A 23,087-nucleotide genomic window follows, 5' to 3' on the forward strand; every position below is an offset into this window, starting at 1 on the left:
GTTTTTGTTTTTTGTTTTGTTTTGTTTTCTTTTAGAGGAGGGAGCTTTTTTTTTTTTGGATTTTTCTGAAGATGGAAACGGGGAGAGACAGTCAGACAGACTCCCGCATGCGCCCGACCGGGATCCACCCGGCACGCCCACCAGGGGTGATGCTCTGCCCACCAGGGGGTGATGCTCTGCCCCTCCGGGGGGTCGCTCTGCCGTGACCAGAGCCACTCTAGCGACTGGGGCAGAGGCCAAGGAGCCATCCCCAGCGCCTGGGCCATCTTTGCTCCAATGAAGCCTTGACTGCGGGAGGGGAAGAGAGAGACAGAGAGGAAGGAGCGGGTGAGGGTGGAGAAGCAAATGGGCGCTTCTCCTATGTGCCCTGGCCGGGAATCGAACCCGGGTCTCCCGCACGCCAGGCCGATGCTCTACCGCTGAGCCAACCGTCCAGGGCTGCTTTTTATTTCTTTTTCTTGTCTGATTGCTCTGGCTAGAACTTCCAGCACTATGTTGCATAAGAGCCCAGAGTGTGGACAAACTTGTTCCTGATTTTAGGGGAAAAGTCCTCAGTTTTATGTCATTTAATATGATGTTTGCTGATGGTTTATTATAAATGGCCTTTATTATGTTGAGATATTATCCTTCTGTACCCATTTTCTTGAGTGTTTTAAACATAAAATCGTGTTGCATTTTATCGAATGCCTTTTCTGCATCTATAGATAGGTTCATATGATTTTTGTTTTTTGTTTTGTTGATATGGTTTATTATGTTAACTGTCTTACATATGTTGAACCATCCTTGTGATTCTGGGATGAATCCCACTTGATCATGATGAATTTTTTTTAATGTGTTGTTGTATTTGATTTGCTAGTATTTTGTTTAGTATTTTAGCATCTGTATTCATTAGAAATATTGGTCTGTAGTTTTCTTTTATTGTGTTGTCCTTGCCAGGTTTTGGTATGAGGGTTATGTTGACCTCATGAAATGTGTTTGGGAGTATTGCTCCTTCTTCAAATTTTTAGAAGACTTTGAGTAGAATAGGAACAAAGTCTTCTTTGAATGTTTGATAGAATTCACTACTATAGTCGTCTGGTCCTGGACTTTTATTTTGGGGGAGTTAAAGGGACACTGAATCAAGAAGACATAACACTTCTTAATATATATGCACCAAACCAAGGAACACCAAAATATATAAGACAGCTACTGACTGACCTAAATACAAAAACTGACAAAAATACAATCATACTTGGAGACTTCAATATACCGCTGATGGCTCTACATCATTCATCCAAACAAAAAATCAATAAAGAAAAATAGACCTTAAATGAAACACTAGAACAGTTTGATATGATAGAAATCTACAGGACATTTCATCCCAAAGTGCCAGAGTATACATTTTTCTCTAGTGTACATGGAACATTCTCAAGAATAGACCATATTTTGGGCCACAAAAGTATTAATAATATCAACAAATTCAGAAAGATTGAAATTATACCAAGCATGTTCTCTAATCATAAAGCCTTGAAACTAGAACTCAACTGCAAAAAAGACATAAACAAACCCACAAAAATGTGGAAACTAAACAACATACTTTTAAAACATGAGTGGGTCAAAGAAGAAATAAAAGCAGAGATCAAAAGTTACATACTGACAAATGAAAATAACAATACAACATATCAGAACCTCTGGGATGCAGCAAAGGCATAATTTCATTCTATTTTATGAGAATATTCATAACTTGGATTTTATTTTCTGATTTACAATTTTTTATTGGAAACCAAAAATAATTTTTATAATAGTAACTCAGCTTTACCTTTGCTTTCCCTGTTTCCCCAAGCATAAGCAGTCACTTCGGTTTATTTCCCTAACCCTTTCTCATACAGGCTTTATCCGACTTGATGCATGGTTTTGTGTATCTGTTAACATGCTTGCCAACCTCACTTGCTTTTGGGTTACTTGAACGCAGGAACGTTGTCACACTTGTCATTGTATTGTAAAGGCCCAGAATGATGAAGGGCACACAGAAAATACTCAGAAGGGGATATTTTAGTGAATAAATTTTTAACGTTTTATAATTTTCAAAACAATGTTATGATCGTAAGAAATAAGACTGGCAAATGAGGGAACTGAGACTCAGAGAAGGTAAGTAATTCAATGGGTAGGTTGCAGGTCGAGGACGAAAGGACGAAGTTTGTTTCACTATGTGAAAGGTAATGGCCATAGTTCCGTAAACACCACCTTCATGAACTCAAGTTAAACCAGAAAGCCTAGGATACTCAGGCTCTCCAAGGGCAAAGGTCTTGATTTGTTCCCTGACAGGCTGCCCCCAACCCCATCTGTGGTGATGCTCCCAGCTGTGACATTCATGTACCACCCAGAATGCTAAGAGAGGGTGCTAAGCGTGCCAGTTAATGAGGCACAGTGAAAGGACTGAGAGCTGGAAATGGGAAGAGCACCATACAGAAAAATTGGAGTAGAGTTTAGTACTATTGAAAGTATAGTTTCTGACATATGTTTAATCCTTGGTAAAATGGAGCAAAAAGGAAAAAGTATGAGCTGCAAGTGAAGCCAAAGTTTAAAGCTTCACTCAGTTTTACTCATCTGCCAGGTTGACGTTCTTACACCAAGATGATAGCACTATTGAATGTACTTTGTGACATATTTTTCTCATGGGAATGGGTTGCCAATTATTGCCACCTACCTCATCTCTTGGTATCCAGCTCACCTGGACATCTGTAAGTAATCTGGCTGGACTAGGCAATGGTTAGAAGCAGGCTGTAGGCACACAATGATGAAAATCACTGGCTAGTATATGGATCAAGGCCTGCAATTTCCCTCATTAACATTACCACTGAACTCTACACAACTGACCTAACTGGGTCAGGCTCCTTTACTTGGACTGGGGCAGAAGAAAGTATTACATATTCTGGCACAGGCTGTTCCCAGCCTGAAATATCCACTTGTTAATCACAGTGAATGGATGTTGCATCAGGCCTCATTGCTTTTCTTACTTTTGACTACCACTTTGGAGCCATGACTGTATATCTCACCCTGTCTTTTTTCTTGAGCTGCAGTGCTATCTCTAATTGCCTGCTGGACACTGTCCATCAATACCCCAAGTCAATATATTCAAAACCAAATCTGTCATCTTCTCCTCTAGTTCAGATTCTCCTCCCAAGTAATCTGTCTCTTTCACTGGCACCTCTGTTTTCACAGTCACCGGGCTTTCAAACCTCAGCACCTTTCGTTTAGACCATATTTTCATTCTTCACATGTAATCAATTCCTAAGTTCAGTTATTTTCTTTTGATATGTTATGTGTGGTTTCCTTCTTTCCACTTCCATAACTACCATTCTGGTCTAGGCTTCCATTTTATTTCAGGTCTTAATCACCTCAAACAATATAATACCAGAACTATGTTTTCTTGTTCCTCAATCCCCTCTCTGATGGAGGGCCCAGAGCTAGATGTAAACATAGTACTTGTAAGATACAATTTCAATGGCCTATGATAGCCTATAACCCAGAGTTCAAACTCTTGGTACAAACATAAGTGAGCCTGACCAGCTGGCTGCGCAGTGGGTAGAGAGTTGGACTGGGACTTGGAAGACCCAGGTTCAAAATCTCAAGGTTGCCAGCTTGACAGCAGTCTCACCAGCTTGAGCGTGGGGTCACTGACTTGAGCATTGGATCATAGATGAGACCCCAGGGTCGCTGGTTTGAACCCAAAGGTCATTGGCTTGAGCCCAAGATTGCTAACTTGAGCCCAAGGTCACTGGTTTGAGCAAGGAGTATATTGCTTTACTGTAGCTCCCCGGTCAAGGCACATATGAGAAAGCAATCAATGAACAACTAAGGTGCCACAACAAAGAATTGATGCTTCTCATCTTTCTCCCTTCCTGTCTGTCCCTATCTGTCCCTCTCTCTGATTCTCTGTTTCTGTCTAAATAAATAAATAAATAAATAAATAAATAAATAAATGTAATTTAGGAATGGATTCATTTTGTTTTCTTGATCGCAGTGAGGCATTCAGGAATGTGACTGCCTTCCCTAGGTGGAAACAGTATGTGCCAAGAGGTAAGGTGAAGAGAGCAAAATAGCAACTATAAGTAAACAATAAGCCTTTTGCTCCAGTCTCTGATGCCACTGTGTTGAGTTGTTAGAGTGAAAAGTTAAAGGAGGAGGAGATAGCAAGTTAATGCAAGTCTCCCAGCTGCCTTTTCCAAGAGCTCTGTAATTACAAAGTAATTGTGAACTTACATATGAATGGTTTACCTTATCAGTTTAATTTACTCTTCTTTAAAGATGAGAATCTTAATACAGAAAAAATTATCTGTCTTGCTGGCAGTCAGGATTAGAACTCAAGATTCCTGAATAAACGTTTTTAACATAGGAGGTTGCATCTGAGAGATCATAGTTCCACTGGGCTTCAGTGTAATAAACAAAATAAAAAACTTTTGTCTTAAAAACCTCAGTTATTATCCACAGTTAGGCAAAAGGAAACTAGGGAAGGGAGCTAAACAAAAGCACTCCTTAGTGAACAGAACTTTATTTTCTTGATGATTAACAGAAATGTAGACAATGGGAACAGGATGCTTAAAGGTGTATGGATTCTAATTTGGATACTTAGAGTAGAAGAAAATGAAAAAAGTTTAGAGCAAAGAAAGAAAACCACTCAGGACATAACCTAGCAAGATAGAAAAATGAGATAAAGAATCCTCATCTGTTCTAATTAAAGGAAATCAATATTTGAAGAGCTGTGTTGCTCAGTAATAGCATCATTATGATACTTTGAAATGTGAGCCTCTTAGAAAATAGAAAAGTAAAGTTTTTGGGAAAGCACTGATATTTTAAAAGCTAAAGAGACCATCACTTGGTAGATATGTTGTAAAGGGGACTCAAGCACCTGTTTGGGAAGCAGATTAGATGAACTTCTATCTCTGATAGGGTCTATGTATTTTAAGTGGATTTCCTCATCCTGGCAGCTTTATGGAGCCAAGAGTCATCTCTAGAGAGCAAAGAGTAGCTACTATTTCCCAAGAGACACTTGAAATAACCCCTTAACAATAGCTTGGGTTTCATCTTAATTACCACTTACAAGAACACACACTGAAAAACTTCAAGAGATATACAAATGCAACAGATTCTTATTATTCAGAGACACTAGCCAAACATCCAGAAAAACTGGATGAAGAATCCTTTCTAAGCTCCTCATCTTTGCTGTCCACATGGTGATCCACTATCAGTAACTAGAATTCAGTTCTCCAGACCATTCTCACACAGGTACCAGACACCCGATAATCAATGATAGCATTCCTTTTTCACTGAACTCAAATTCATCTTTTTCTTTATCGGTTCAACAAATGTTTTGAGTACCCTCTTAAGAGCTAGTTGGAGACAGATAATAAAATAGAAACAATACTACAAGTACCACATGCTAAGTGTCAAATGAAAGACATGTATACAATAAGTCTTATAGCCCAACACTCTTCTAAAATACAATTTCAACTTCCTAGGACACTGAAAATTATGTTTGAAAATGTTAGTGCTATTGTAGTTAGAGCAACACAACTATTTTTCATGGATCTGAGATGAATTAATTCCAAAAAGAGCTTACAAAGTACAATAGAAAATGCAGAACATTCTGTATGCTCTCCATCATGAAAGTGAGTGAAATGTGTTTGAAACCACTAGATCAGTGGTCCGCAACCCCCGGGCCATGGACAGGTACTGGTCCATGGACCATTTGGTACCGGTCCACAGAGAAATAATAAATAACTTACATTATTTCTGTTTTATTTATATTTAAGTCTGAAGAATATTTTATTTTTAAAAAATGACCAGATTCCCTCTGTTACATCCATCTAAGACTCACTCTTGATGCTTGTCTCAGTCACATGATACATTTATCTGTCCCACCCTAAAGGCCGGTCTGTGAAAATATTTTCTGACATTAAACCGGTCCATGGCCCAAAAAAGGTTGGGGACCACTGCACTAGATTCTTCTCCCTTAAGGACCTTTATGACCTAAGAGAAAAATTTAGATTGGAGTGAATGTGATTGCCATTTTGAATTAAGTACAATGAATGCCATTTCAGCATCAAATTATTCAATCAGAAACACTTTGAAAATGCTAAAGAGTTGGGTTTATCACAGATTTCCTACCTGAACACAATGTGCATAACATTGCACAATTTCCCACTACTTTTCTGGTGTTTGTGGAGCCTGTGGAAAATAGCTCGCTTGATAGATGGGGTTAGACAGCCGACCAGGCAGGCAGTAGTGCTGGAACTTATTAAATTTTCCTATGAGAAACTCACCTGGAATTGTTTTCTTAGACCTTTGATGCTGCAGAGTTTTGAGGGTGGAAGGAAAGAATCTTAACCTTAGAAGAGGATAGCTATGTAGAAAGAGTGGAAAATGCCTGAATCCATGCCCTCAGGGATTTCAGTCCACAGCATTTAAGATTGCAACCCAAAGAGGAGATGAAAGTAAAGAAGGCTGACAAGTGGTCTGGATACAGACAAAATGATGACAACTGGGGTAGGTCTGTTTCTGATGGTTGGAAACTTGTTCTTAATTGAAAGCAGCCCCCACCTACCCATCTCATATACTCCATATTATCATCCCTATATCCTTTTTTTTTTTTGACAGAGACAGAGAGTCAGAGAGAGGGACAGATAGGGACAGACAGGAAGGGAGAGAGATGAGAAGTACAATTCTTGGTTGCAACTCCTTATTTGTTCAAATGATTGCTTTCTCATATGTGCCTTGACTGGGGGGCTACAGCAGAGCAAGTGACCCTTTGCTCAAGCCAGTGACTTTGGGCTTCAAGCCAGCGACCTTTGGGCTCAAGCTAGCAACCGTGGGGTCACATCTATGATCCCATGTTCAAGCCAGCGATCACTCACTCAAACCGGTGATCTCAGGATTTTGAACTTGAGTCCTCCTGTCCCAGCCCGATGCTCTATCCGCTGCACCACCGCCTGGTCAGGATCATCCATATATCCTAAAAACAGGCAAGTCTTATTCCTGTAAGTCCCTGGGATTGCCGGATATTTTAGTGGCCAGGGTCCTTGGTAACATCTTAATCTTTGGGTCTTTGACTAACGTTTTTCCAGATCTCTGAGGATCCCTGATGGTCTGAAGCTGCAGGGTTATCTCTTACTCTTCATGGGGCACTTCTGGAAAACTCAGGGTCCTTCTAAAGGTTTCAGAGCTACTGCATCATGTTCACACCTAGGTACTCAGTATTGAACTTTAGGAAGAAATGATGACTCTTTTTGCTTCGAGCCTTTCTATATAACAGTAATGTCTACAAAAATGAACTCCTAGGATCCAATCCTGCTACAAGTTCTGCTTCAGCCCTCCCCCAATTTCACACATATTTTGCCACTGTGAATGGATCTGTTATTTGCACGGAACAAACATTTTTAATTGTTTGATTATGTTCCCCCCATTCTTGGTGCCATAACTTCCATATGTGATTATTCTCTGATAAAGCTATTTTTTTTTTAATTTCCCTCAGATCCGCACTTGCAGGATTTGCTAGTAGGTAAAAAGTGTCTTCCTTCCTTCCTTCCTTCCTTCCTTCCTTCCTTCCTTCCTTCCTTCCTTCCTTCCTTCCTTCCTTTCCTTCTCTCTCTCTCTCTCTCTCTCTCTCTCTCTCTCTCTCTCTCTCTCTTTTGAAGGACTGCTCTGGGACTATTGCCCTCTAGGGCAAGAGTTAATAATAATAGGGCTGCCACTGCCAGCTAACAGCTTTCCCTGATGTCCTGTGGTGCCCTGTATTGAATTTAAACAAGGTCAATTCTCATGTAGATTAAAAAGAACCCTTGTGCCCAAGGCACATATATGGGAATTTAGCAGTAGGTTTCCGAGTAATTGAGATGTTTGGAGATTTTTCATCATCTATACGAGCAATGTCTCTGTCTAGTGTATCTATGATATTTGATTTCTTATTCTATGCTATCTGAGAGTGGTATTGTTAATAAGACTAACAAGTGATAACTAAAGGAAATAAAAATAAAAATGGAAAAATACAGTGAAAAAATGATAATTTTATAAATAATGATAAGTAGAAGAAAAACTACAGAGAACAAGGAGAAGAAACTGAGGAAAGATGAAAAAAATAAAATAAAAACAAACAGAACACCACAAAAAAGTGTGAATAAAATAATAATAATTTAAAGAAAAATTGAGTTTATTTGAGAGGAGAAAGAAAAGAAGAAAAAGAAGGGGAAGAGGAAAAAAAGGAGTAAAAGAGAAAGTATCAGAAATGAAATCTTCATGAAAAATAAGAATAAAAAATGTAGCAACTAAGAATAATGAAGTTCAAATGGGAAATAGAGAAAGGAGAAAAAGGAAAGAAGAAAAAAATGAGAAAAAAATAAAAAATGTAATTTTTTCAGTTTGAGAGGTTTCTTTTTCTTTTTTTCCAACAGGTGCCACTGTACTACAAGTTTTGCCTCTTTGCAATTCTTGGGTGGGGCTCCATTGAAGTGTTGTTATTGTAATCATGTAGGCAGTGCCATAGTAGCATTGGTAGATGGGGTTTATTATTAGGGTTTTTCAACTGTGTTGTCCTAACAATGGTGTCTTAGGTCTCCAGGTGCCTCTCCCCTCATCCCAACTGACCAGGGGATTGAAAGCAAGGCAGCTCCACCTCTCACAGGAGAGAGTGACCCCAGAGGGTCAGCTGTGGTGTATCCACTACTGCCATTCTTTGCACAGTAAGGGGAGCAATGCAGGACCTGGGAAGCAGGGGGGACCACACCTTGGTCCTTCTTCCAATACCATTCAAAGTGCAGCTCGTGGGCAGGGGAGGGGCTGCACTCCATGAGCCCATGGCACCATGAGCTCTGAGAGCCCAATTGCAGATTGTAGATCAAGTGGGCTGCAACACCATTGCAGATCAAACTCTGTGGGTGGCGGTGTCCAGATTGAGCACACCTTAGTGCCCTGAGAACCAATTTTCATGAGCTAATTGGGTGCATATCCAGGGAGTACAGCAGGCTGCACACGTACTTGGTGCCTATGATCACAAGTGGAGCCCAGTGATGTGGGCAGATCTTGAAACTTGTGGTGTTTCTGCTCTTGCTTGCATGCCTGCCTTAACTCAACTCCTTCCCCTCTATCCCTCAGTCTTTCCAATTATCCCTCCCTCAGATCAGTGAGAAAATAGAAAAACTCGGTCCTCCAGCTTTTGTCCTTTCCAGAGTCCTCTTGGAATGCATCCTATCTTCTCACCCCATTTCACCTAGTCCCACCATTTGTTCATTTTGTGCATGGCTCTTTCAAGTGCACCTGCAAGTCCAGCTGGGGCTCCTTCTCTGTGTTACAATTGTTCTGTTTGTTGGGATTTCAAGGTCAGGAGTATCTCTCACACTGTCATTTCTCTGATGTCCTTTGCGCTGGTCTTCTTAAAGAGATAGCTTTGCATTCTTCTGGGTTATAAATCTTTTGTCAAATTGTTCCATGGTTTCTGAGCTTGGATCTGGATTAGGAAGGTAGCTGGTATGATCCAAGGGACAATTAAGATCTTTGCCAAGAAGTCATAATGGATGGGCAGGGGCAGCACAGTGTGAATTCTGTAGTTCCTGCACATAATGTAGCCACATTCAAGTGAGTTTGTGAGTAGCACAGCGAAGTTGTCCCCACATTGTGCAGAATTCCAGCACATTATCCCAGCAGACTTCTGACAGGTCTTCTGAGACGTAATGTGTACCACTGTCTCTTGAGAGCCACCCAACCCCACAGGATTGAAGCTCACCTTGATGTTTCCCACTTCAAAGAACTACTTTTTGGACTTCCTGTACACTGAACCCTACCTGCTGGGACTCTTGCTATCTTTCAGATTAGCCCTTGTCTGTGCCCACACACATCTGTATTGCCTTTGCAATCACCAAGAACCCATGATTATCTGTTTCCAATCAAATCCATGTAGCCATTTAAAGAGAAAAGTAAAGAGTAAAATGTCTTTTGTGACCCCCACCCCACCCTCCACATATAAATGATGCTACTTGCAGGTACCTATTTCTGAGGTACTTAAAAGATTCATAAATATCTGGAAAGCTTTTTGGCATTCTCTGAGACAATATTCTGTACCTTTGGAAGGCTCTATTATACTTATTGAAAGCCAATATATGCATTTTTTCCCTTCACTATTTATGAAAGGTTATGCTGACATAGATTTTATTATAACAAAGCTGTTCCTGGTGGAAATAGGTTATTTGTGGTGTGGGGATATCGGAATTCCAAAGAGCACATGTGTGGGAGAAATTGAAACATAGAGGCAAGATTTATTGGGGTGAAGGAAGATGATATATCCTCAGGGATGTATAGGGCAGGCAGGCTCTAACAAGCAACTGCCCCAAGATCCTTAATAATCTTTCATATATTTTTTTGGTTTTTGGCAATGAACCCAGGCTTGCTTTCAAACTACCCATTTGTTTTTTGGGTTTTCCCTAGAATTTGCTGGGCCTTTCTTCCAACCAGTCCTTTCCTGGACCCTCTGAGATTCCATGTCCTCATTCAATGTGACTCTTTTCCCAGTTTTTCTCAGGCTAGACTCTGCCTTTTCATGTCACCTTCTTGACTTCCACTGTGCACATGCTTACCTCCCCCTGCACCATCTTGGTTTCTACTGTCCATGAACCCAGCAGAAGAAATGCCCCCCTACATCCCCCAGTAATTCTGGTACTGGGAAGTTGTTCCTTGGGGAGATTCTTCCTGGAATTTCTGGGGGTGAGGTGTTAAGTCTGAGGAGTGGAGGATGTGCTGGTCTCCTGGGTAGGCTGTGAATGCTGCAACATCCTAGTGAAGCAAGCTTAATGTCCCAATCAACTATTTAGTATATTAGGCTTAAATATCTGATTCAGCTCCCTAGTTTATTGATTGTAAATCTGATGCCCATGCTCCCTTTCTTTATTAATACTAACAAACTACCTGGACTAAATTACTAACAAAAAAAAATATTTTTCTGATGAAATCAGGATAAAGAATACCACACATCATCAAGTGGCAAAAAAGGCTTTGAGTTGGTTTTCATGGAAATCTGAAGATGAAATAAAGCAATAATTCCAAGGCAGAGCAACTGAATTGAAGATAATGTTAAAAATAGTTTGATAGTTCTAAGAAAGTAGAATAAAGCAATCCAGAAAACTCTAATCAATTATTTTCTTTTGTTTACTTTCAAGTGATCTGCGTTTATTAACCTGGTGATATTAAGCAGACCTTCCTAGTGATTTATTTTGTAATTGTTTCCAAGGTTTGACATAAACTATGGAGTTATTGAAGGTGGAGATTTAAAGTCCATAACTCATGAAGCAGGTGGTATTTCTCCTGAAAGAATAACTGAATTCATGGCCTTACCATGTTAATATTATGAGTGAAAATTATTAATTCATCTGATAATGTCTTCTAAAGACTTTTAGAGGTCATTTGGCATTTACATACTTCACTAAAAGCAGCTTCAGAACTAAACTTGTAATACAGAGATTTCAGACTGAAAATAATTGATTTTATATTTAAGACTAGTTATTTTTTACATTTTTTTTTACTAGATCCTCCCTTGGGACCTGTGTTGTGGTGCTATCATTAATGGAATCCACTAGCTCATATTTGAATGCAAAAAGGACAGCTTTCTTTAAACTTGACCAATTGTTCCCATTCTCTTTACTTTTGAGAGGCATCATTGAATAAGATTATGCTTTATTTTGACACACAATTGAGAGAGAGAGAGAGAGAACTTGAAAGTCTTTAAATTAAATGACTAATTGCTTTTTGTCTTTGTGGTCATTTTTTGTATATATATATATTTTTTTTTTCTATTCTTTCTGTGGGTCTAGTAAGACTAGATGGGATTCTCCAAACACAAATCCAGTTGCCAACTCTCCATCATCCAAAAAGGAGCGGAATACGTCTAAGAGTGGGAAGTAAGTAGACAAAGCCTTTGTGAAACTAACATAGCTATCATTAAAACCATGTGTTATCTTCCTTTTGTCATTCATTTATATTCATTCAGCAAAGATTTACGGAATGCCTCCTGTGAGGCACGGGGTTAGTCATTGTGGAATTTAAGACAATGGTAAAGAATTCCAATAGGGTGCAAGAAGAACTAAAGAAAGGGAAAGAGAGGAAGGGTAGAGTTAGGAGATGAATTTGGAAAGGTAGCTTTTATGGCTGACTATGAAAGGCAAGGACTTGTACACTGTAACCATATCTGATTTATATAATATGTTTATTCCTTCCTTTGTAACTAGAGTGTACCATGTCCTACCTGAAACTGTCTTTTTGATATCACCAAAACTTGTATTGACTGAACATTTGTGATATTAGATTTACTGTTTTGGAAAATTACTGAAAACAACATTGGCTGATTTCTTTTTGGATTCAGCAGAGCATGGCATTATGAAATAGTATAATCCTATGCAGATGAATATCTTCAATTAAGCACTTCGGTTTCAAAATGGCTGCAGTCCTTGGTGACTGACTTGGGTCATCTGTAAGCTGTCTGTTTCTGGGATGGAGACATTGTGTCAGGCAGAAATATAGCTCAGAACAAGCACCCAGACCACATCCAGGGGAAGATGAAAGATGCCTTCATCATACTAAAAGCCCTAATATAGCAATAAGCTATATCACTACAAGATCATGGCTTTGCAATGCATGGTGAATTTGTAATGGTCATACTTTTATGTATTTAGCACTGGACCATAAATGCTGCACTTTTAATATGATCTTATATACAGTTTCCAAAGTTAAAGATCTGTTGGCTGCCTTTTCTTCTTCTTCTTCTTCTCTTCATGAATACCATTTCAGGTTTGCATATAAAGTTGAATGTGGGCTATCCTGGAGAATATAAAAACAGTGGTGAAGACATAAGACTACATTTCAGAGAGCAGTTAGAAGTCATTTCAGTTATTTATCACTGAGCTCACAATCAAAATACTGTATAAATTATGAAGAAATTTCTTCATATTGATGTACACATTCCCAAGCAGCAGAATGTTTCCAAAATGTCCCAATTCATCTTCAGGTTGTACTTTCAGTTAACAGAAGTGGCATTGGAAGATTGCTTTTAACAACCCCATGTTTGCAGAAATAACAGGCACTGTCCAAGCACTGTCCAGGCACCTTGTACACTCATGACACACTGACAAGACAGAACACAAGCTCTATTTATTAGCTCTTGATGTAACATTATGGATGTCTGTGATTACTGTTGCATTTTGAAAGGGGCATTGTTTTCTTTCTTTTCGTTTTGCAGAAACCCAATCTCTTACCTTTTGAGTGAAGAATCTCAGTGTGAGCCACAAAAGAAGCAGTTGGTAACATTTGAATTAAGACGACACAGAGAACGCATGCCTAATGTCATACTCAGGTTGTTAATTAAATACATTCTTAAGTAGATAACATGATCTTATATTATTCTAGAGTAGATAAATACATAAATACATTCTTAAGTAGATAAACATGATTTTATATCACACTTGTTGCATCTGGACACAATACAAGCTTATGACAGGGTGAGTGCTTCCCTCTTCACACATTCTGAGCTCAGTGTCTTTCATTTGCCATGACATGACTCACAAATTGAGTTAGTTTTTTAATTCTTTATTATTTTTGTTGACTTGATTTAAAATAAAAAATTTTCTAATATCCAGTATCTTATTTATGGATATGAATGTCAGCTATCCTTTCTCTTACTTATTTTGCATCAGTTTTCAAGAGGGTTTTTAAAAAATTCTGTTTCTGCACATTTTTTCTTTCTCAGAATATTTTTGTCAACAAGAACAGTACTGATCTGCCATAGAGATGGGAAACATTTTGGGGGGAGACATTTTTTCATAATATCTACAACAGCATCTAGCAATGGTTAGGCATGTGTGTTATAATTCAGAAAGTGTACTTATTTCTTTTTTGGGGGTTGCGAGGTGGTGAGTAAGGGGGATAGGTAGATTTCTGTACCCAGGGCATATTACCCTGATATATTTTCACAATAGTAAGCATTGAGGGAGCTGTTCTGCTTGGTTTTTTAATGTTATTTTGATGTAATGATAGTAGGACATGAAGTACTTTTTTTTTGAAATAATTTTATTTTTTAATGGGGCGACATCAATAAATCAGGATACATATATTCAAAGATAACAAGTCCAGGTTATCTTGTCGTTCTATTATGTTGCATACCCATCACCCAGAGTCAGATTGTCCTCTGTGAACTTCTATATAGTTTTCTTTGTGCCCCTCCCCCTTTCCCTCTCCCTTTCCCCCCTCCCCCCCGTAAACACCACACTGTTATCAATGTCTCTTAGTTTCACTTTTATGTCCCACCTACGTATGGAATAATGCAGTTCCTGGTTTATTCTGATTTACTTATTTCGCTTCGTATCATGTTATCAAGATCCCAACATTTTGCTGTAAATGATCCGATGTCATCATTTCTTATGGCTGAGTAGTATTCCATAGTGTATATGTGCCACATCTTCTTTATCCAGTCATCTATTGACGGGCTTTTTGGTTGTTTCCATGTCCTGGCCACTGTGAACAATGCTGTAATAAACATGGGGCTGCATGTGTCTTTACGTATCAATGTTTCTGAGTTTTGGGGGTATATACCCAGTAGAGGGATTGCTGGGTCATAAGGTAGTTCTATTTTCAGTTTTTTGAGAAACCACCATACTTTCTTCCATAATGGTTGTACTACTTTACATTCCCACCAACAGTGTATGAGGGTTCCTTTTTCTCCACAGCCTCTCCAACATTTGCTATTACCTGTCTTGCTAATAATAGCTAATCGAACAGGTGTGAGGTGGTATCTCATTGCAGTTTTGATTTGCATTTCTCTAATAACTAACGAAGATGAGCATCTTTTCATATATCTGTTGGCCATTTGTATTTGTTCCTGGGAGAAGTGTCTGTTCATATCCTCTTCCCATTTTTTTTTATTGGATTGTTTGTTTGTTTGTTGTTGAGTTTTATGAGTTCTTTGTATATTTTGGATATTAGGACCTTATCTGAGCTGTTGTTTGAAAATATCATTTCCCATTTAGTTGGCTGTCTGTTTATTTTGTTATCAGTTTCTTTTGCTGAGCAAAAACTTCTTAGTCTGATGTAGTCCCATTCATTAATTTTTGCCTTCACATCTCTTGCCTGTGGAGTCAAATTCATAAAATGCTCTTTAAAACCCAGGTCTATGAGTTGAGTACCTATGTCTTCTTCTATGTACTTAATTGTTTCAGGTCTTATGTTTAGATCTTTGATCCATTTTGAGTTAATTTTAGTACAGAGGGACAAACTGTAGTCCAGTTTCATTCTTTTACATGTGGCTTTCCAGTTTTCCCAGCACCACTTATTGAAGAGGCTTTCTTTTCTCCATTGTGTGTTACTGGCCCCTTTATCAAAAATTATTTGACTATATATATGTGGTTTTATTTCTGGACTTGCTATTCTGTTCCATTCGTCTGAGTGTCTATTTTTCTGCCAATACCATGCAGTTTTGATTGTTGTGGCCCTATAATAGAGTTTGAAGTCAGGTATTGTAACGCCCCCAGCTTCATTCTTTTTCTTTAGTATTGCTTTGCCTATTCGGGGTTTTTTATAGTTCCATATATATCTGATGATTTTTTGCTCTATTTCTTTAAAAAATGTCATTGGAAGTTTGATGGGAATTGCATTAAATTTGTATATTGCTTTGGGTAATATGGCCATCTTGATTATATTTATTCCTCCTAACCAAGAACAAGGAATATTCTTCCATCTCGTTATATCTTTTTCGATTTCCCTTAACAATGGTTTATAGTTTTCATTATATAAGTCCTTTACATTCTTTGTTAGGTTTATTCCTAAGTATTTTATTTTTTTTGTTGCAATCGTGAAGGGGATTATTCTTTTGAGTTCGTTCTCAATTGTTTCATTGTTGGCATATAGAAAGGATACTGACTTCTGTATGTTAATTTTGTATCCTGCGACCTTACTATATTGGCTTATTGTTTCTAGTAGTCTTTTTGTGGATTCTTTGGGGTTTTCGATGTATAGGATCATATCATCTGCAAAAAAGTGATACCTTTACTTCTTCTTTTCCGATATGGATGCCTTTTATTTCTTTGTCTTTTCTGATTGCTCTGGCTAGAACCTCTAGGACCACACTAAATAAGAGGGGAGAGAGTGGACAACCGTGTGTTGTTCTTGATTTAAGGGGGAAAGCCTTCAGTTTAGTGCCATTTAATATGATGTTAGCTGATGGTTTATCATATATGGCCTTTTTCATGTTGAGATATTTTCCTTCTATACCCATTTTGTTGAGAGTCTTAAACATAAAATTGTGTTGTATTTTATCAAAAGCCTTTTCTGCGTCTATTGATAAGATCATGTGGTTCTTGTTCTTTGTTTTGTTGATATGGTGTATTACGTTAACCGTTTTACGTATGTTGAACCATCCTTGAGATTCTGGGATGAATCCCACTTGATCATGATGTATTATTTTTTTAATATGCTGTTGTATTCGATTTGCTAGTATTTTGTTTAGTATTTTAGCATCTGTATTCATTAGAGATATTGGTCTCTAGTTTTCTTTTTTTGTGCCATCCTTCCCTGGTTTTGGTATGAGGGTTATGTTGGTCTCATCAAATGTGTTTGGAAGTATTCCTTCTTCTTCAATTTTTTGGAAGACTTTGAGTAGAATAGGAACCAAGTCTTCTTTGAATGTTTGATAAAATTCGCTGGTATAGCCATGAGGGCCTGGACTTTTATTTTTGGGGAGGTTTTTAATGGTTTTTTCTATTTCTTCTCTACTAATAGGACTGTTTAGGCTTTCTACTTCTTCTTGACTCAGTCTAGGAAGGTTGTATTGTTCTAGGAATTTATCCATTTCTTCTAGGTTGTGGAATTTAGTGGCATAAAGTTTTTCATAGTATTCTACAATAATTCTTTGTATATCTACCGTGTCCGTGGTGATTTCTCCTCTTTCATTTTGGATTTTGTTTATATGAGTTCTTTCTCTTTTTTCCTTGGTAAGTCTTGCCCAGGGTTTCTCAATTTTATTGATCTTTTCAAAGAACCAGGTCCTTGTTCTATTAATTTTTTCTATAGTATTTCTGTTCTCTAATTCATTTATTTCAGCTCTGATTTTTATTATCTCCTTTCTTCGGCTGGTTTTGGGTTGTCTTTGTTCTTCTTTTTCTAGTTCCTTAAGGTGTGAAGTTAAGTGGTTCACTTGGGCTATCTCTTGTTTGTTCATATAGGCCTGAAGTGATATGAACTTCCCTCTTATCACTGCTTTTGCTGCATCCCATAGATTCTGCTATGTCGTATTGTCATTTTCATTAGTCTGTATATATCTTTTGATCTCTGCACTTATTTCTTCTTTGACCCATTCATTTTTTTAAAGTATGTTGTTTAGTTTCCACATTTTTGTCGGATTTTTTTACTATTTTTTGGAGTTGAATTCTAGTTTCAAGACTTAATAATCAGAAAATATGCTTGGTACAACTTCGATTTTTCTGAATTTGCTAATGTTGTTTTTGTGGCCCAACATATGGTCAGTTCTTGAGAATGATCCATGTGCACTGGAGAAAAATGTATACTCAGTCACTTTGGGATGAAATGTCCTGTAGATGTCTATCATATCCAGGTGCTCTAGTGTTTTGTTTAAGGCCACTATGTCTTTGTTGATTCTCTGTTTGGATGACCGATCTAGAGCTGTCAATGCTGTATTGAGGTCTCCAAGTATGATTGTATTTTTGTCAGTTTTTGTTTTAAGGTCAATAAGTAGCTGTCTTATATATTTTGGTCCATATATATTAAGAATTGTTATGTCTTCTTGATTCAGTGTCCCCTTAGCCATTATGAAATGGCCATTTTTGTCTCTGAGTACTTTTGCTGTCTTGTAGTCAGCATTATCAGATATGAGTATTGCTACGTCTGCTTTTTTTTGGATGTTATTTGCTTGGAGTATTGTTTTCCAACCTTTCACTTTGAATTTGTTTTTATCCTTGTTACTTAGATGAGTTTCTTGTAGGCAGCGTACAGTTGCATTTTCTTTTTTGATCCATTCTGCTACTCTGTGCCTTTTTATTGGTGAGTTTAATCCATTTACATTTAGTGTAATTATTGACACTTGTGAGTTCCTTATTGCCATTTTATAGATTGCTTTCTGTTAGTTTTGTGTCTCGTTTGATCTTTCTCTTTTGTTTTTCTATCTTTTGGGTTTTTTTGGTTGTGTTCCATACTTCTTACCTCTGTTGCTATCTTTTTTAAATCATGTGCTTCTGTGGTGGTTTTTCAATGGTGGTTACCATTAAGTAATGAAAAGGGTTCTTACCCTGTTCATTGTAGTGCACTATTTTGTGAGTACTTTTGCACTCCATCACCCTTTGCTACTGTTAATCTCCATCCTCTCCCTCCCTTTCTTTTTGTTGTCACAGTTTAAAATTGGTTTTTTTATGTTCTTCTTTGAGTTTTTACTTGTTGCTTTATTGTTGTTGTTGTTTTATTCTTTGTATCTGATTGGAGAACCTTCTTTAGTATTTCCTGGAGTAGGGGTTTTCTGATGATAAATTCTCTCATCTTTTCTGTATCTGTGAATGTTTTTATTTCTCCTTCATATTTGAAGGATAGCTTTGACGAGTATAGCACTTGTGAATGAAAGTTCCTCGCTTTCAGGACTTTAAATATTGGGTCCACTCTCTTCTAGCTTGTAGAGTTTCTGTTGAGTAATCGGATGATAATCTAATGGGCCTTCCTTTATATGTTGTATTCTTCTTTTCCCTGGCTGCCTTGAGACTTTTTCCTTTTCTGTTGGTTTCTGCCAATTTCATTATGATGTGCCTTGGAGTAAGTTTGTTGCAGTTAAGAAAACTCGGGGTTCTGTTTGCTTTTTGAATTTGAGGCTTTAGTTCTTTCCACAGGCTTGGGAAGTTCTCATCTATTATTTGTTTGAGTATGTTCTCCATTCCATTTTCTCTCTCTTCTCCCTCTGATATACCTATTATTCTTATGTTATTCTTTTTGATGGAGTCAGATAATTCTTGTAGGGCTATCTCATTTTTTTTTAATTTTTGAGTCTCTTTCTTCTTTCTGTTGTGCCTCAAGTTGCTTGTCTTCTATTTCACTAATCCTCTCTTCTATCTGACCTGTTGTATTAGCTAAGCTTGTTACTTCGTTTTTCAGCTCTTGAATTGAATTTTTCATCTCTGTTTGTTTTGTTTTTATAGTTTCAATTTCCTTGGACATATATTGTTTGTGTTCATTGAGTTGTTTTCTGAACTCCCTAAATTGCCTTTCTGTGTTTTATTGTATATCTCGGAGGATTTTTAGGATTTCTATCTTGAATTCTCTGTCATTTAGCTGCAAGGTTTCCAATATATTAAATTTTTTCTCCATAGATTTTTCCTCATCTAGCTGTGTTACCTCTCTTTCTTTTGTATCCATGATATTCGATTTTGTCTTCCTTAATGGCATCTGAGAGTGGTTTTGTTGATAGTATTAATGAGATTTAATAAAGAATAAAAAGTTAAAAAAATAAAAAAATTGAAGAGTTGGTTTTTTAAAAAAATAATAATGAAATAAAGAAAAATAAAATAAAATAAAAATTTTTAAAAAAGGAAATTATTCCCCCCCTCCTTTTTTCTCTCCTCTCTTCTCCTCTCCCCCCTTTCTTGAGAAAATCTTGTCGTGAACTGTGAATTATAACAAACAATGCCTGTAATGGAGGGCCTGAATTGGGGAAAAGTAATAAAGGGTCAAAAAAAAAAAAAAGAAGAAGAGGGTATGGACCCACAAAAAGCAAATAGGGAAAAAATTTGGGTCAAGAATAAAATGATTTGCTTTCAGGTGTTGGTTGACTAAGAGTTATGATGAGAGGAATAAGAAGGAAACAGAAAAATGGGGGGACAAATTAAAAAATTACTATTGTATTTAATCGAACAAGAACTAGATAAAATGGAGGGCCAGGGATGGGAGCACTGCTAGTGAGTTAAAAAGGTGAAGTTAAAACCCCCCAAAATGCCACAAACATAAGTTTGAGTCCCAGATAAGATCATTTGTTTGTTATTGAGGTTTGAATGAGAGGAGATGTAAAGGAGAAAGGAAGAAATTAATATAGAGGGAGAAAAGAAAGAGAGAGAGAGAAAAAAAGAGGGAACCACTAAAAGAAGAAAAAAGAAAGAAGAGGAGAGAGAGAGAGAGAGAGTTAAGGGTTTTGGAGTGCAACCCTCATAGAGAGAAAGAAAGAAGAAAGAAAAGATAATGAGCGATGTAACACTTATGGGTCGTGTAGTTCAAGGAGAGTAGAGAGTAAGACCGGCAGGGAGTTAATTGGCCAAATTGGAGGAGGAAAAAAAATATCAAGAATGAAGATAAGAGAAACAAATGAACAAATATAATAAAATGGGATAGGTTATAAAGTCTGCAGATTATTCTTGATTTTGAGAAGTTATCTTCTTGCTTTTTCTTTTCTCTCCCTCTTCCTGGTCGGTGACTCTGTACCCCGGGTTCTGCCCCTTTGGCACGCTCAGATAGAGGTTTGCAGTTGATAAGTCTCTATGGCGATGTCATGTATTGTGCTTTAGTCTCATTGGCAGTCGAGGCTCATTAGCATTTATAGGCTCCGACAGTGAGAGAGTCCGTGTTCCTGGAGCCTCTCTCCTAGTCTTTCCTTCCTCCATTAGTAGCCTGATAATCCAGCTATGGGGTAGCTGCTGCCTCTGCCTGGATAGTAAGAGGCTCAAAGAGCTGGGAACTCCCCACTCTATTCCACTCAGCACAGGGTTCTGGGTAAGGCTCAGTCAGTCAGAGCTGCTGGCATAATCAGGCGGGGTTTCCGCCCACTCAAAGACCTCTGGCTCTGCCACTCTGTCCGGTAACACAGGCGGGCACCCACTCCCGGGGCACTTGGTGGAAACTCTCACTCACTATCTGCATGTGCAGACCAGGATATCCGGCCGGCAGTCTCACGCTCTGAGTGAAACCCCCAACCGCATGGAAAAGTTCCAGCGTTGGAATTGGCTCTCACTCCATCCCCGTGTGCGGCTTTTGCAAGGCTCTGGGGCGGCCCGAGATTCCATTTTGGCCCACACAACGGCCCCTGACTCTGCCCCTCTCTGCGATAACACGGGCGTGCACTTCCAAGGCACTTGGAGGAATCTCTCGCTATCTGTGTGCGCAGACCAGGATATCAGGCCGGCCACGTTTCCCAGCCGCTGAGTGAAACCCCCACCAGCACGGAAAATTTCCACCGTTGGAATTACTTCTCGCTCCCTCCCGTGCGCGGCTTTCCCAGGGTGCTGGGGCTGCCCAGAGATTCCACTTTTGGCCCACATAAAGGCCTCTGACTCTGACTCTCTGTGGGGTAACACAAACACCCACTCCCGGGGCTTTGGAAGAATTCTCTTGCCCACTATCTGCGTGCGCCAACCAGGAGATCGGATAAATTGGCTGCCCCGCTTGTCTTTCTTTGTCTGGGTTTGGCGTGAGTGTTAGCTTGTATTGCCCGGGTTGCCACAGGAACAGTTTTTCCTCGGCTTGGATCTCCTTGCCACAGCTTGGTTCGGCCGTTTGTGCCACGGCCTGGATCTATTCACCCCCTTTGCCCGCCTCAGTTTCTATATTCACAGTTCCCAGAGAAAACCGCCCTGTTTAGATTAGTGAGGAAGGTGAAGCATTTCTTACTCCCTATTTCCTTCGGGATTTGGTTATATATTTAGCCAATTTTTCGCTCGACCATACCTTCAGGTGTATTGCAAAACATCTGGAGGCTCCTAGGATAGGTTTTTCTGTTTCTGATTAAAGATCTTGTTGAGTTTTGGGGAAGATTTATCAGTATCACTTCCTACCACGCCATTACTCTGACGTTATCTATGAAGTACTTTTATAAGAGTTTCTTTATGTGGCCTGACCAGGCAGTGGTGCAGTGGATAGAGCATCGGACTGGGACGTGGAGGACCCAGGTTCAAAACCCTGAGGTTGCCAGCTTGAGCATCAAATCATCAGGTTTGAGTGCAGGGTCACTGTCTTGAGTGTGGGATCATAGACATGACCCCATGGTCGCTGGCTTGAGCCCAAAGGTTGCTGGCTTGTAGCCCAAAGTCACTGGCTTGAAGCCCAAGGTCACTTGCTTGAGAAAGCGGTCACTTGTTCTGCTGCAGTTCCTTGGTCAGGGCACATATGAGAAAGTAATCAGTGAACAACTAAGGAGACTAAGAAGCCACAGTGTAGAATTGATGCTTATCATTTTCCTTCTTGTCTGTCTGTCCCTATTCCTCTCTTTGTCTCTCTCTGTCTCTGTGACAAGAAAAAAGTCATTTTTTATATTATTTTGAGGCCAGGTACAGGTTGAAAGATAGACGTAGTGTCCTTTACTTCTCCAAAAAGAAAAATTTGGTCTCTTCTTTTTCAAAGAAAACAAAATACAAAGGTCAAGCTGCCTCAAATATACAGCATAGCTAAAAATAATGACATGTGTTGAGTGAGTACTATGGGCGAACCTCTTGAAACATTTTGTCTCATTAATCCTCATTGACCAAAAGCTCATGAAATAGGCACTATTATTATTTTTATTTTATGTATGAGAAATTGTGGCTTGGAGAGGATATTATGTGTCTGCATGGAGTCTTCAAATGAACAATTTTGTTAAAACCCTTAACATCAATATTTGTAATAATAATAATAATAATAACTACAATACATTGAGCTTTTACTTTGTGCTATTGTGCTAGATCCTGGGACCAAGTAGACAATAAATGTCTACCGGAAAGTTCTGTCCGTTTCTATCACAAGTTTCGACACATAAGTACATGTTTATTTGGCGCATGTGTGCCTCTCTATTTTTATCACTAATGTATACATACTGACATAGCAAATTAACTAAAACAAAGTTGATTCACATTAGTCTTATGTGTGAAGCGATAGTGTACCCATGGCTACTGATAAAGTTCATTTACGCCACTATAATTTTTACGAATTTCAACAAGGAAGAAATGCTACAGAAGCATGTCTGTCACATCCACTATATTCCCTGGACTTAGCACCCTCCGACTATCACTTGTTTTTGTCCTTACAAAATTTTTTGAAGGGCAAAAAATTCAAAAATGAAGAAGATATCAAAC

General features: G+C 38.6%; 1 protein-coding gene across 3 annotated transcripts in view; it reads left to right on the forward strand.

Moving 5' to 3' along the window:
* HS6ST2 (heparan sulfate 6-O-sulfotransferase 2) overlaps positions 1 to 23,087 on the forward strand; it is a 421,534-nt gene that overhangs the window by 340,861 nt on the left and 57,586 nt on the right. The window contains exon 4 of one of the 3 annotated variants that reach the window (XM_066249551.1): positions 11,832 to 11,918. The exons of the other annotated variants lie outside the window; for them this stretch is intronic. Coding sequence (XP_066105648.1) covers positions 11,832 to 11,918 — 87 coding nt within the window. The remainder of the gene's footprint in view (positions 1 to 11,831; positions 11,919 to 23,087) is intronic. 3 annotated transcript variants of the gene reach the window in all.

This window comes from Saccopteryx bilineata, chromosome X (assembly GCF_036850765.1).
Source record: "Saccopteryx bilineata isolate mSacBil1 chromosome X, mSacBil1_pri_phased_curated, whole genome shotgun sequence".
NCBI classification, from domain to species: Eukaryota; Metazoa; Chordata; class Mammalia; order Chiroptera; family Emballonuridae; genus Saccopteryx; species Saccopteryx bilineata.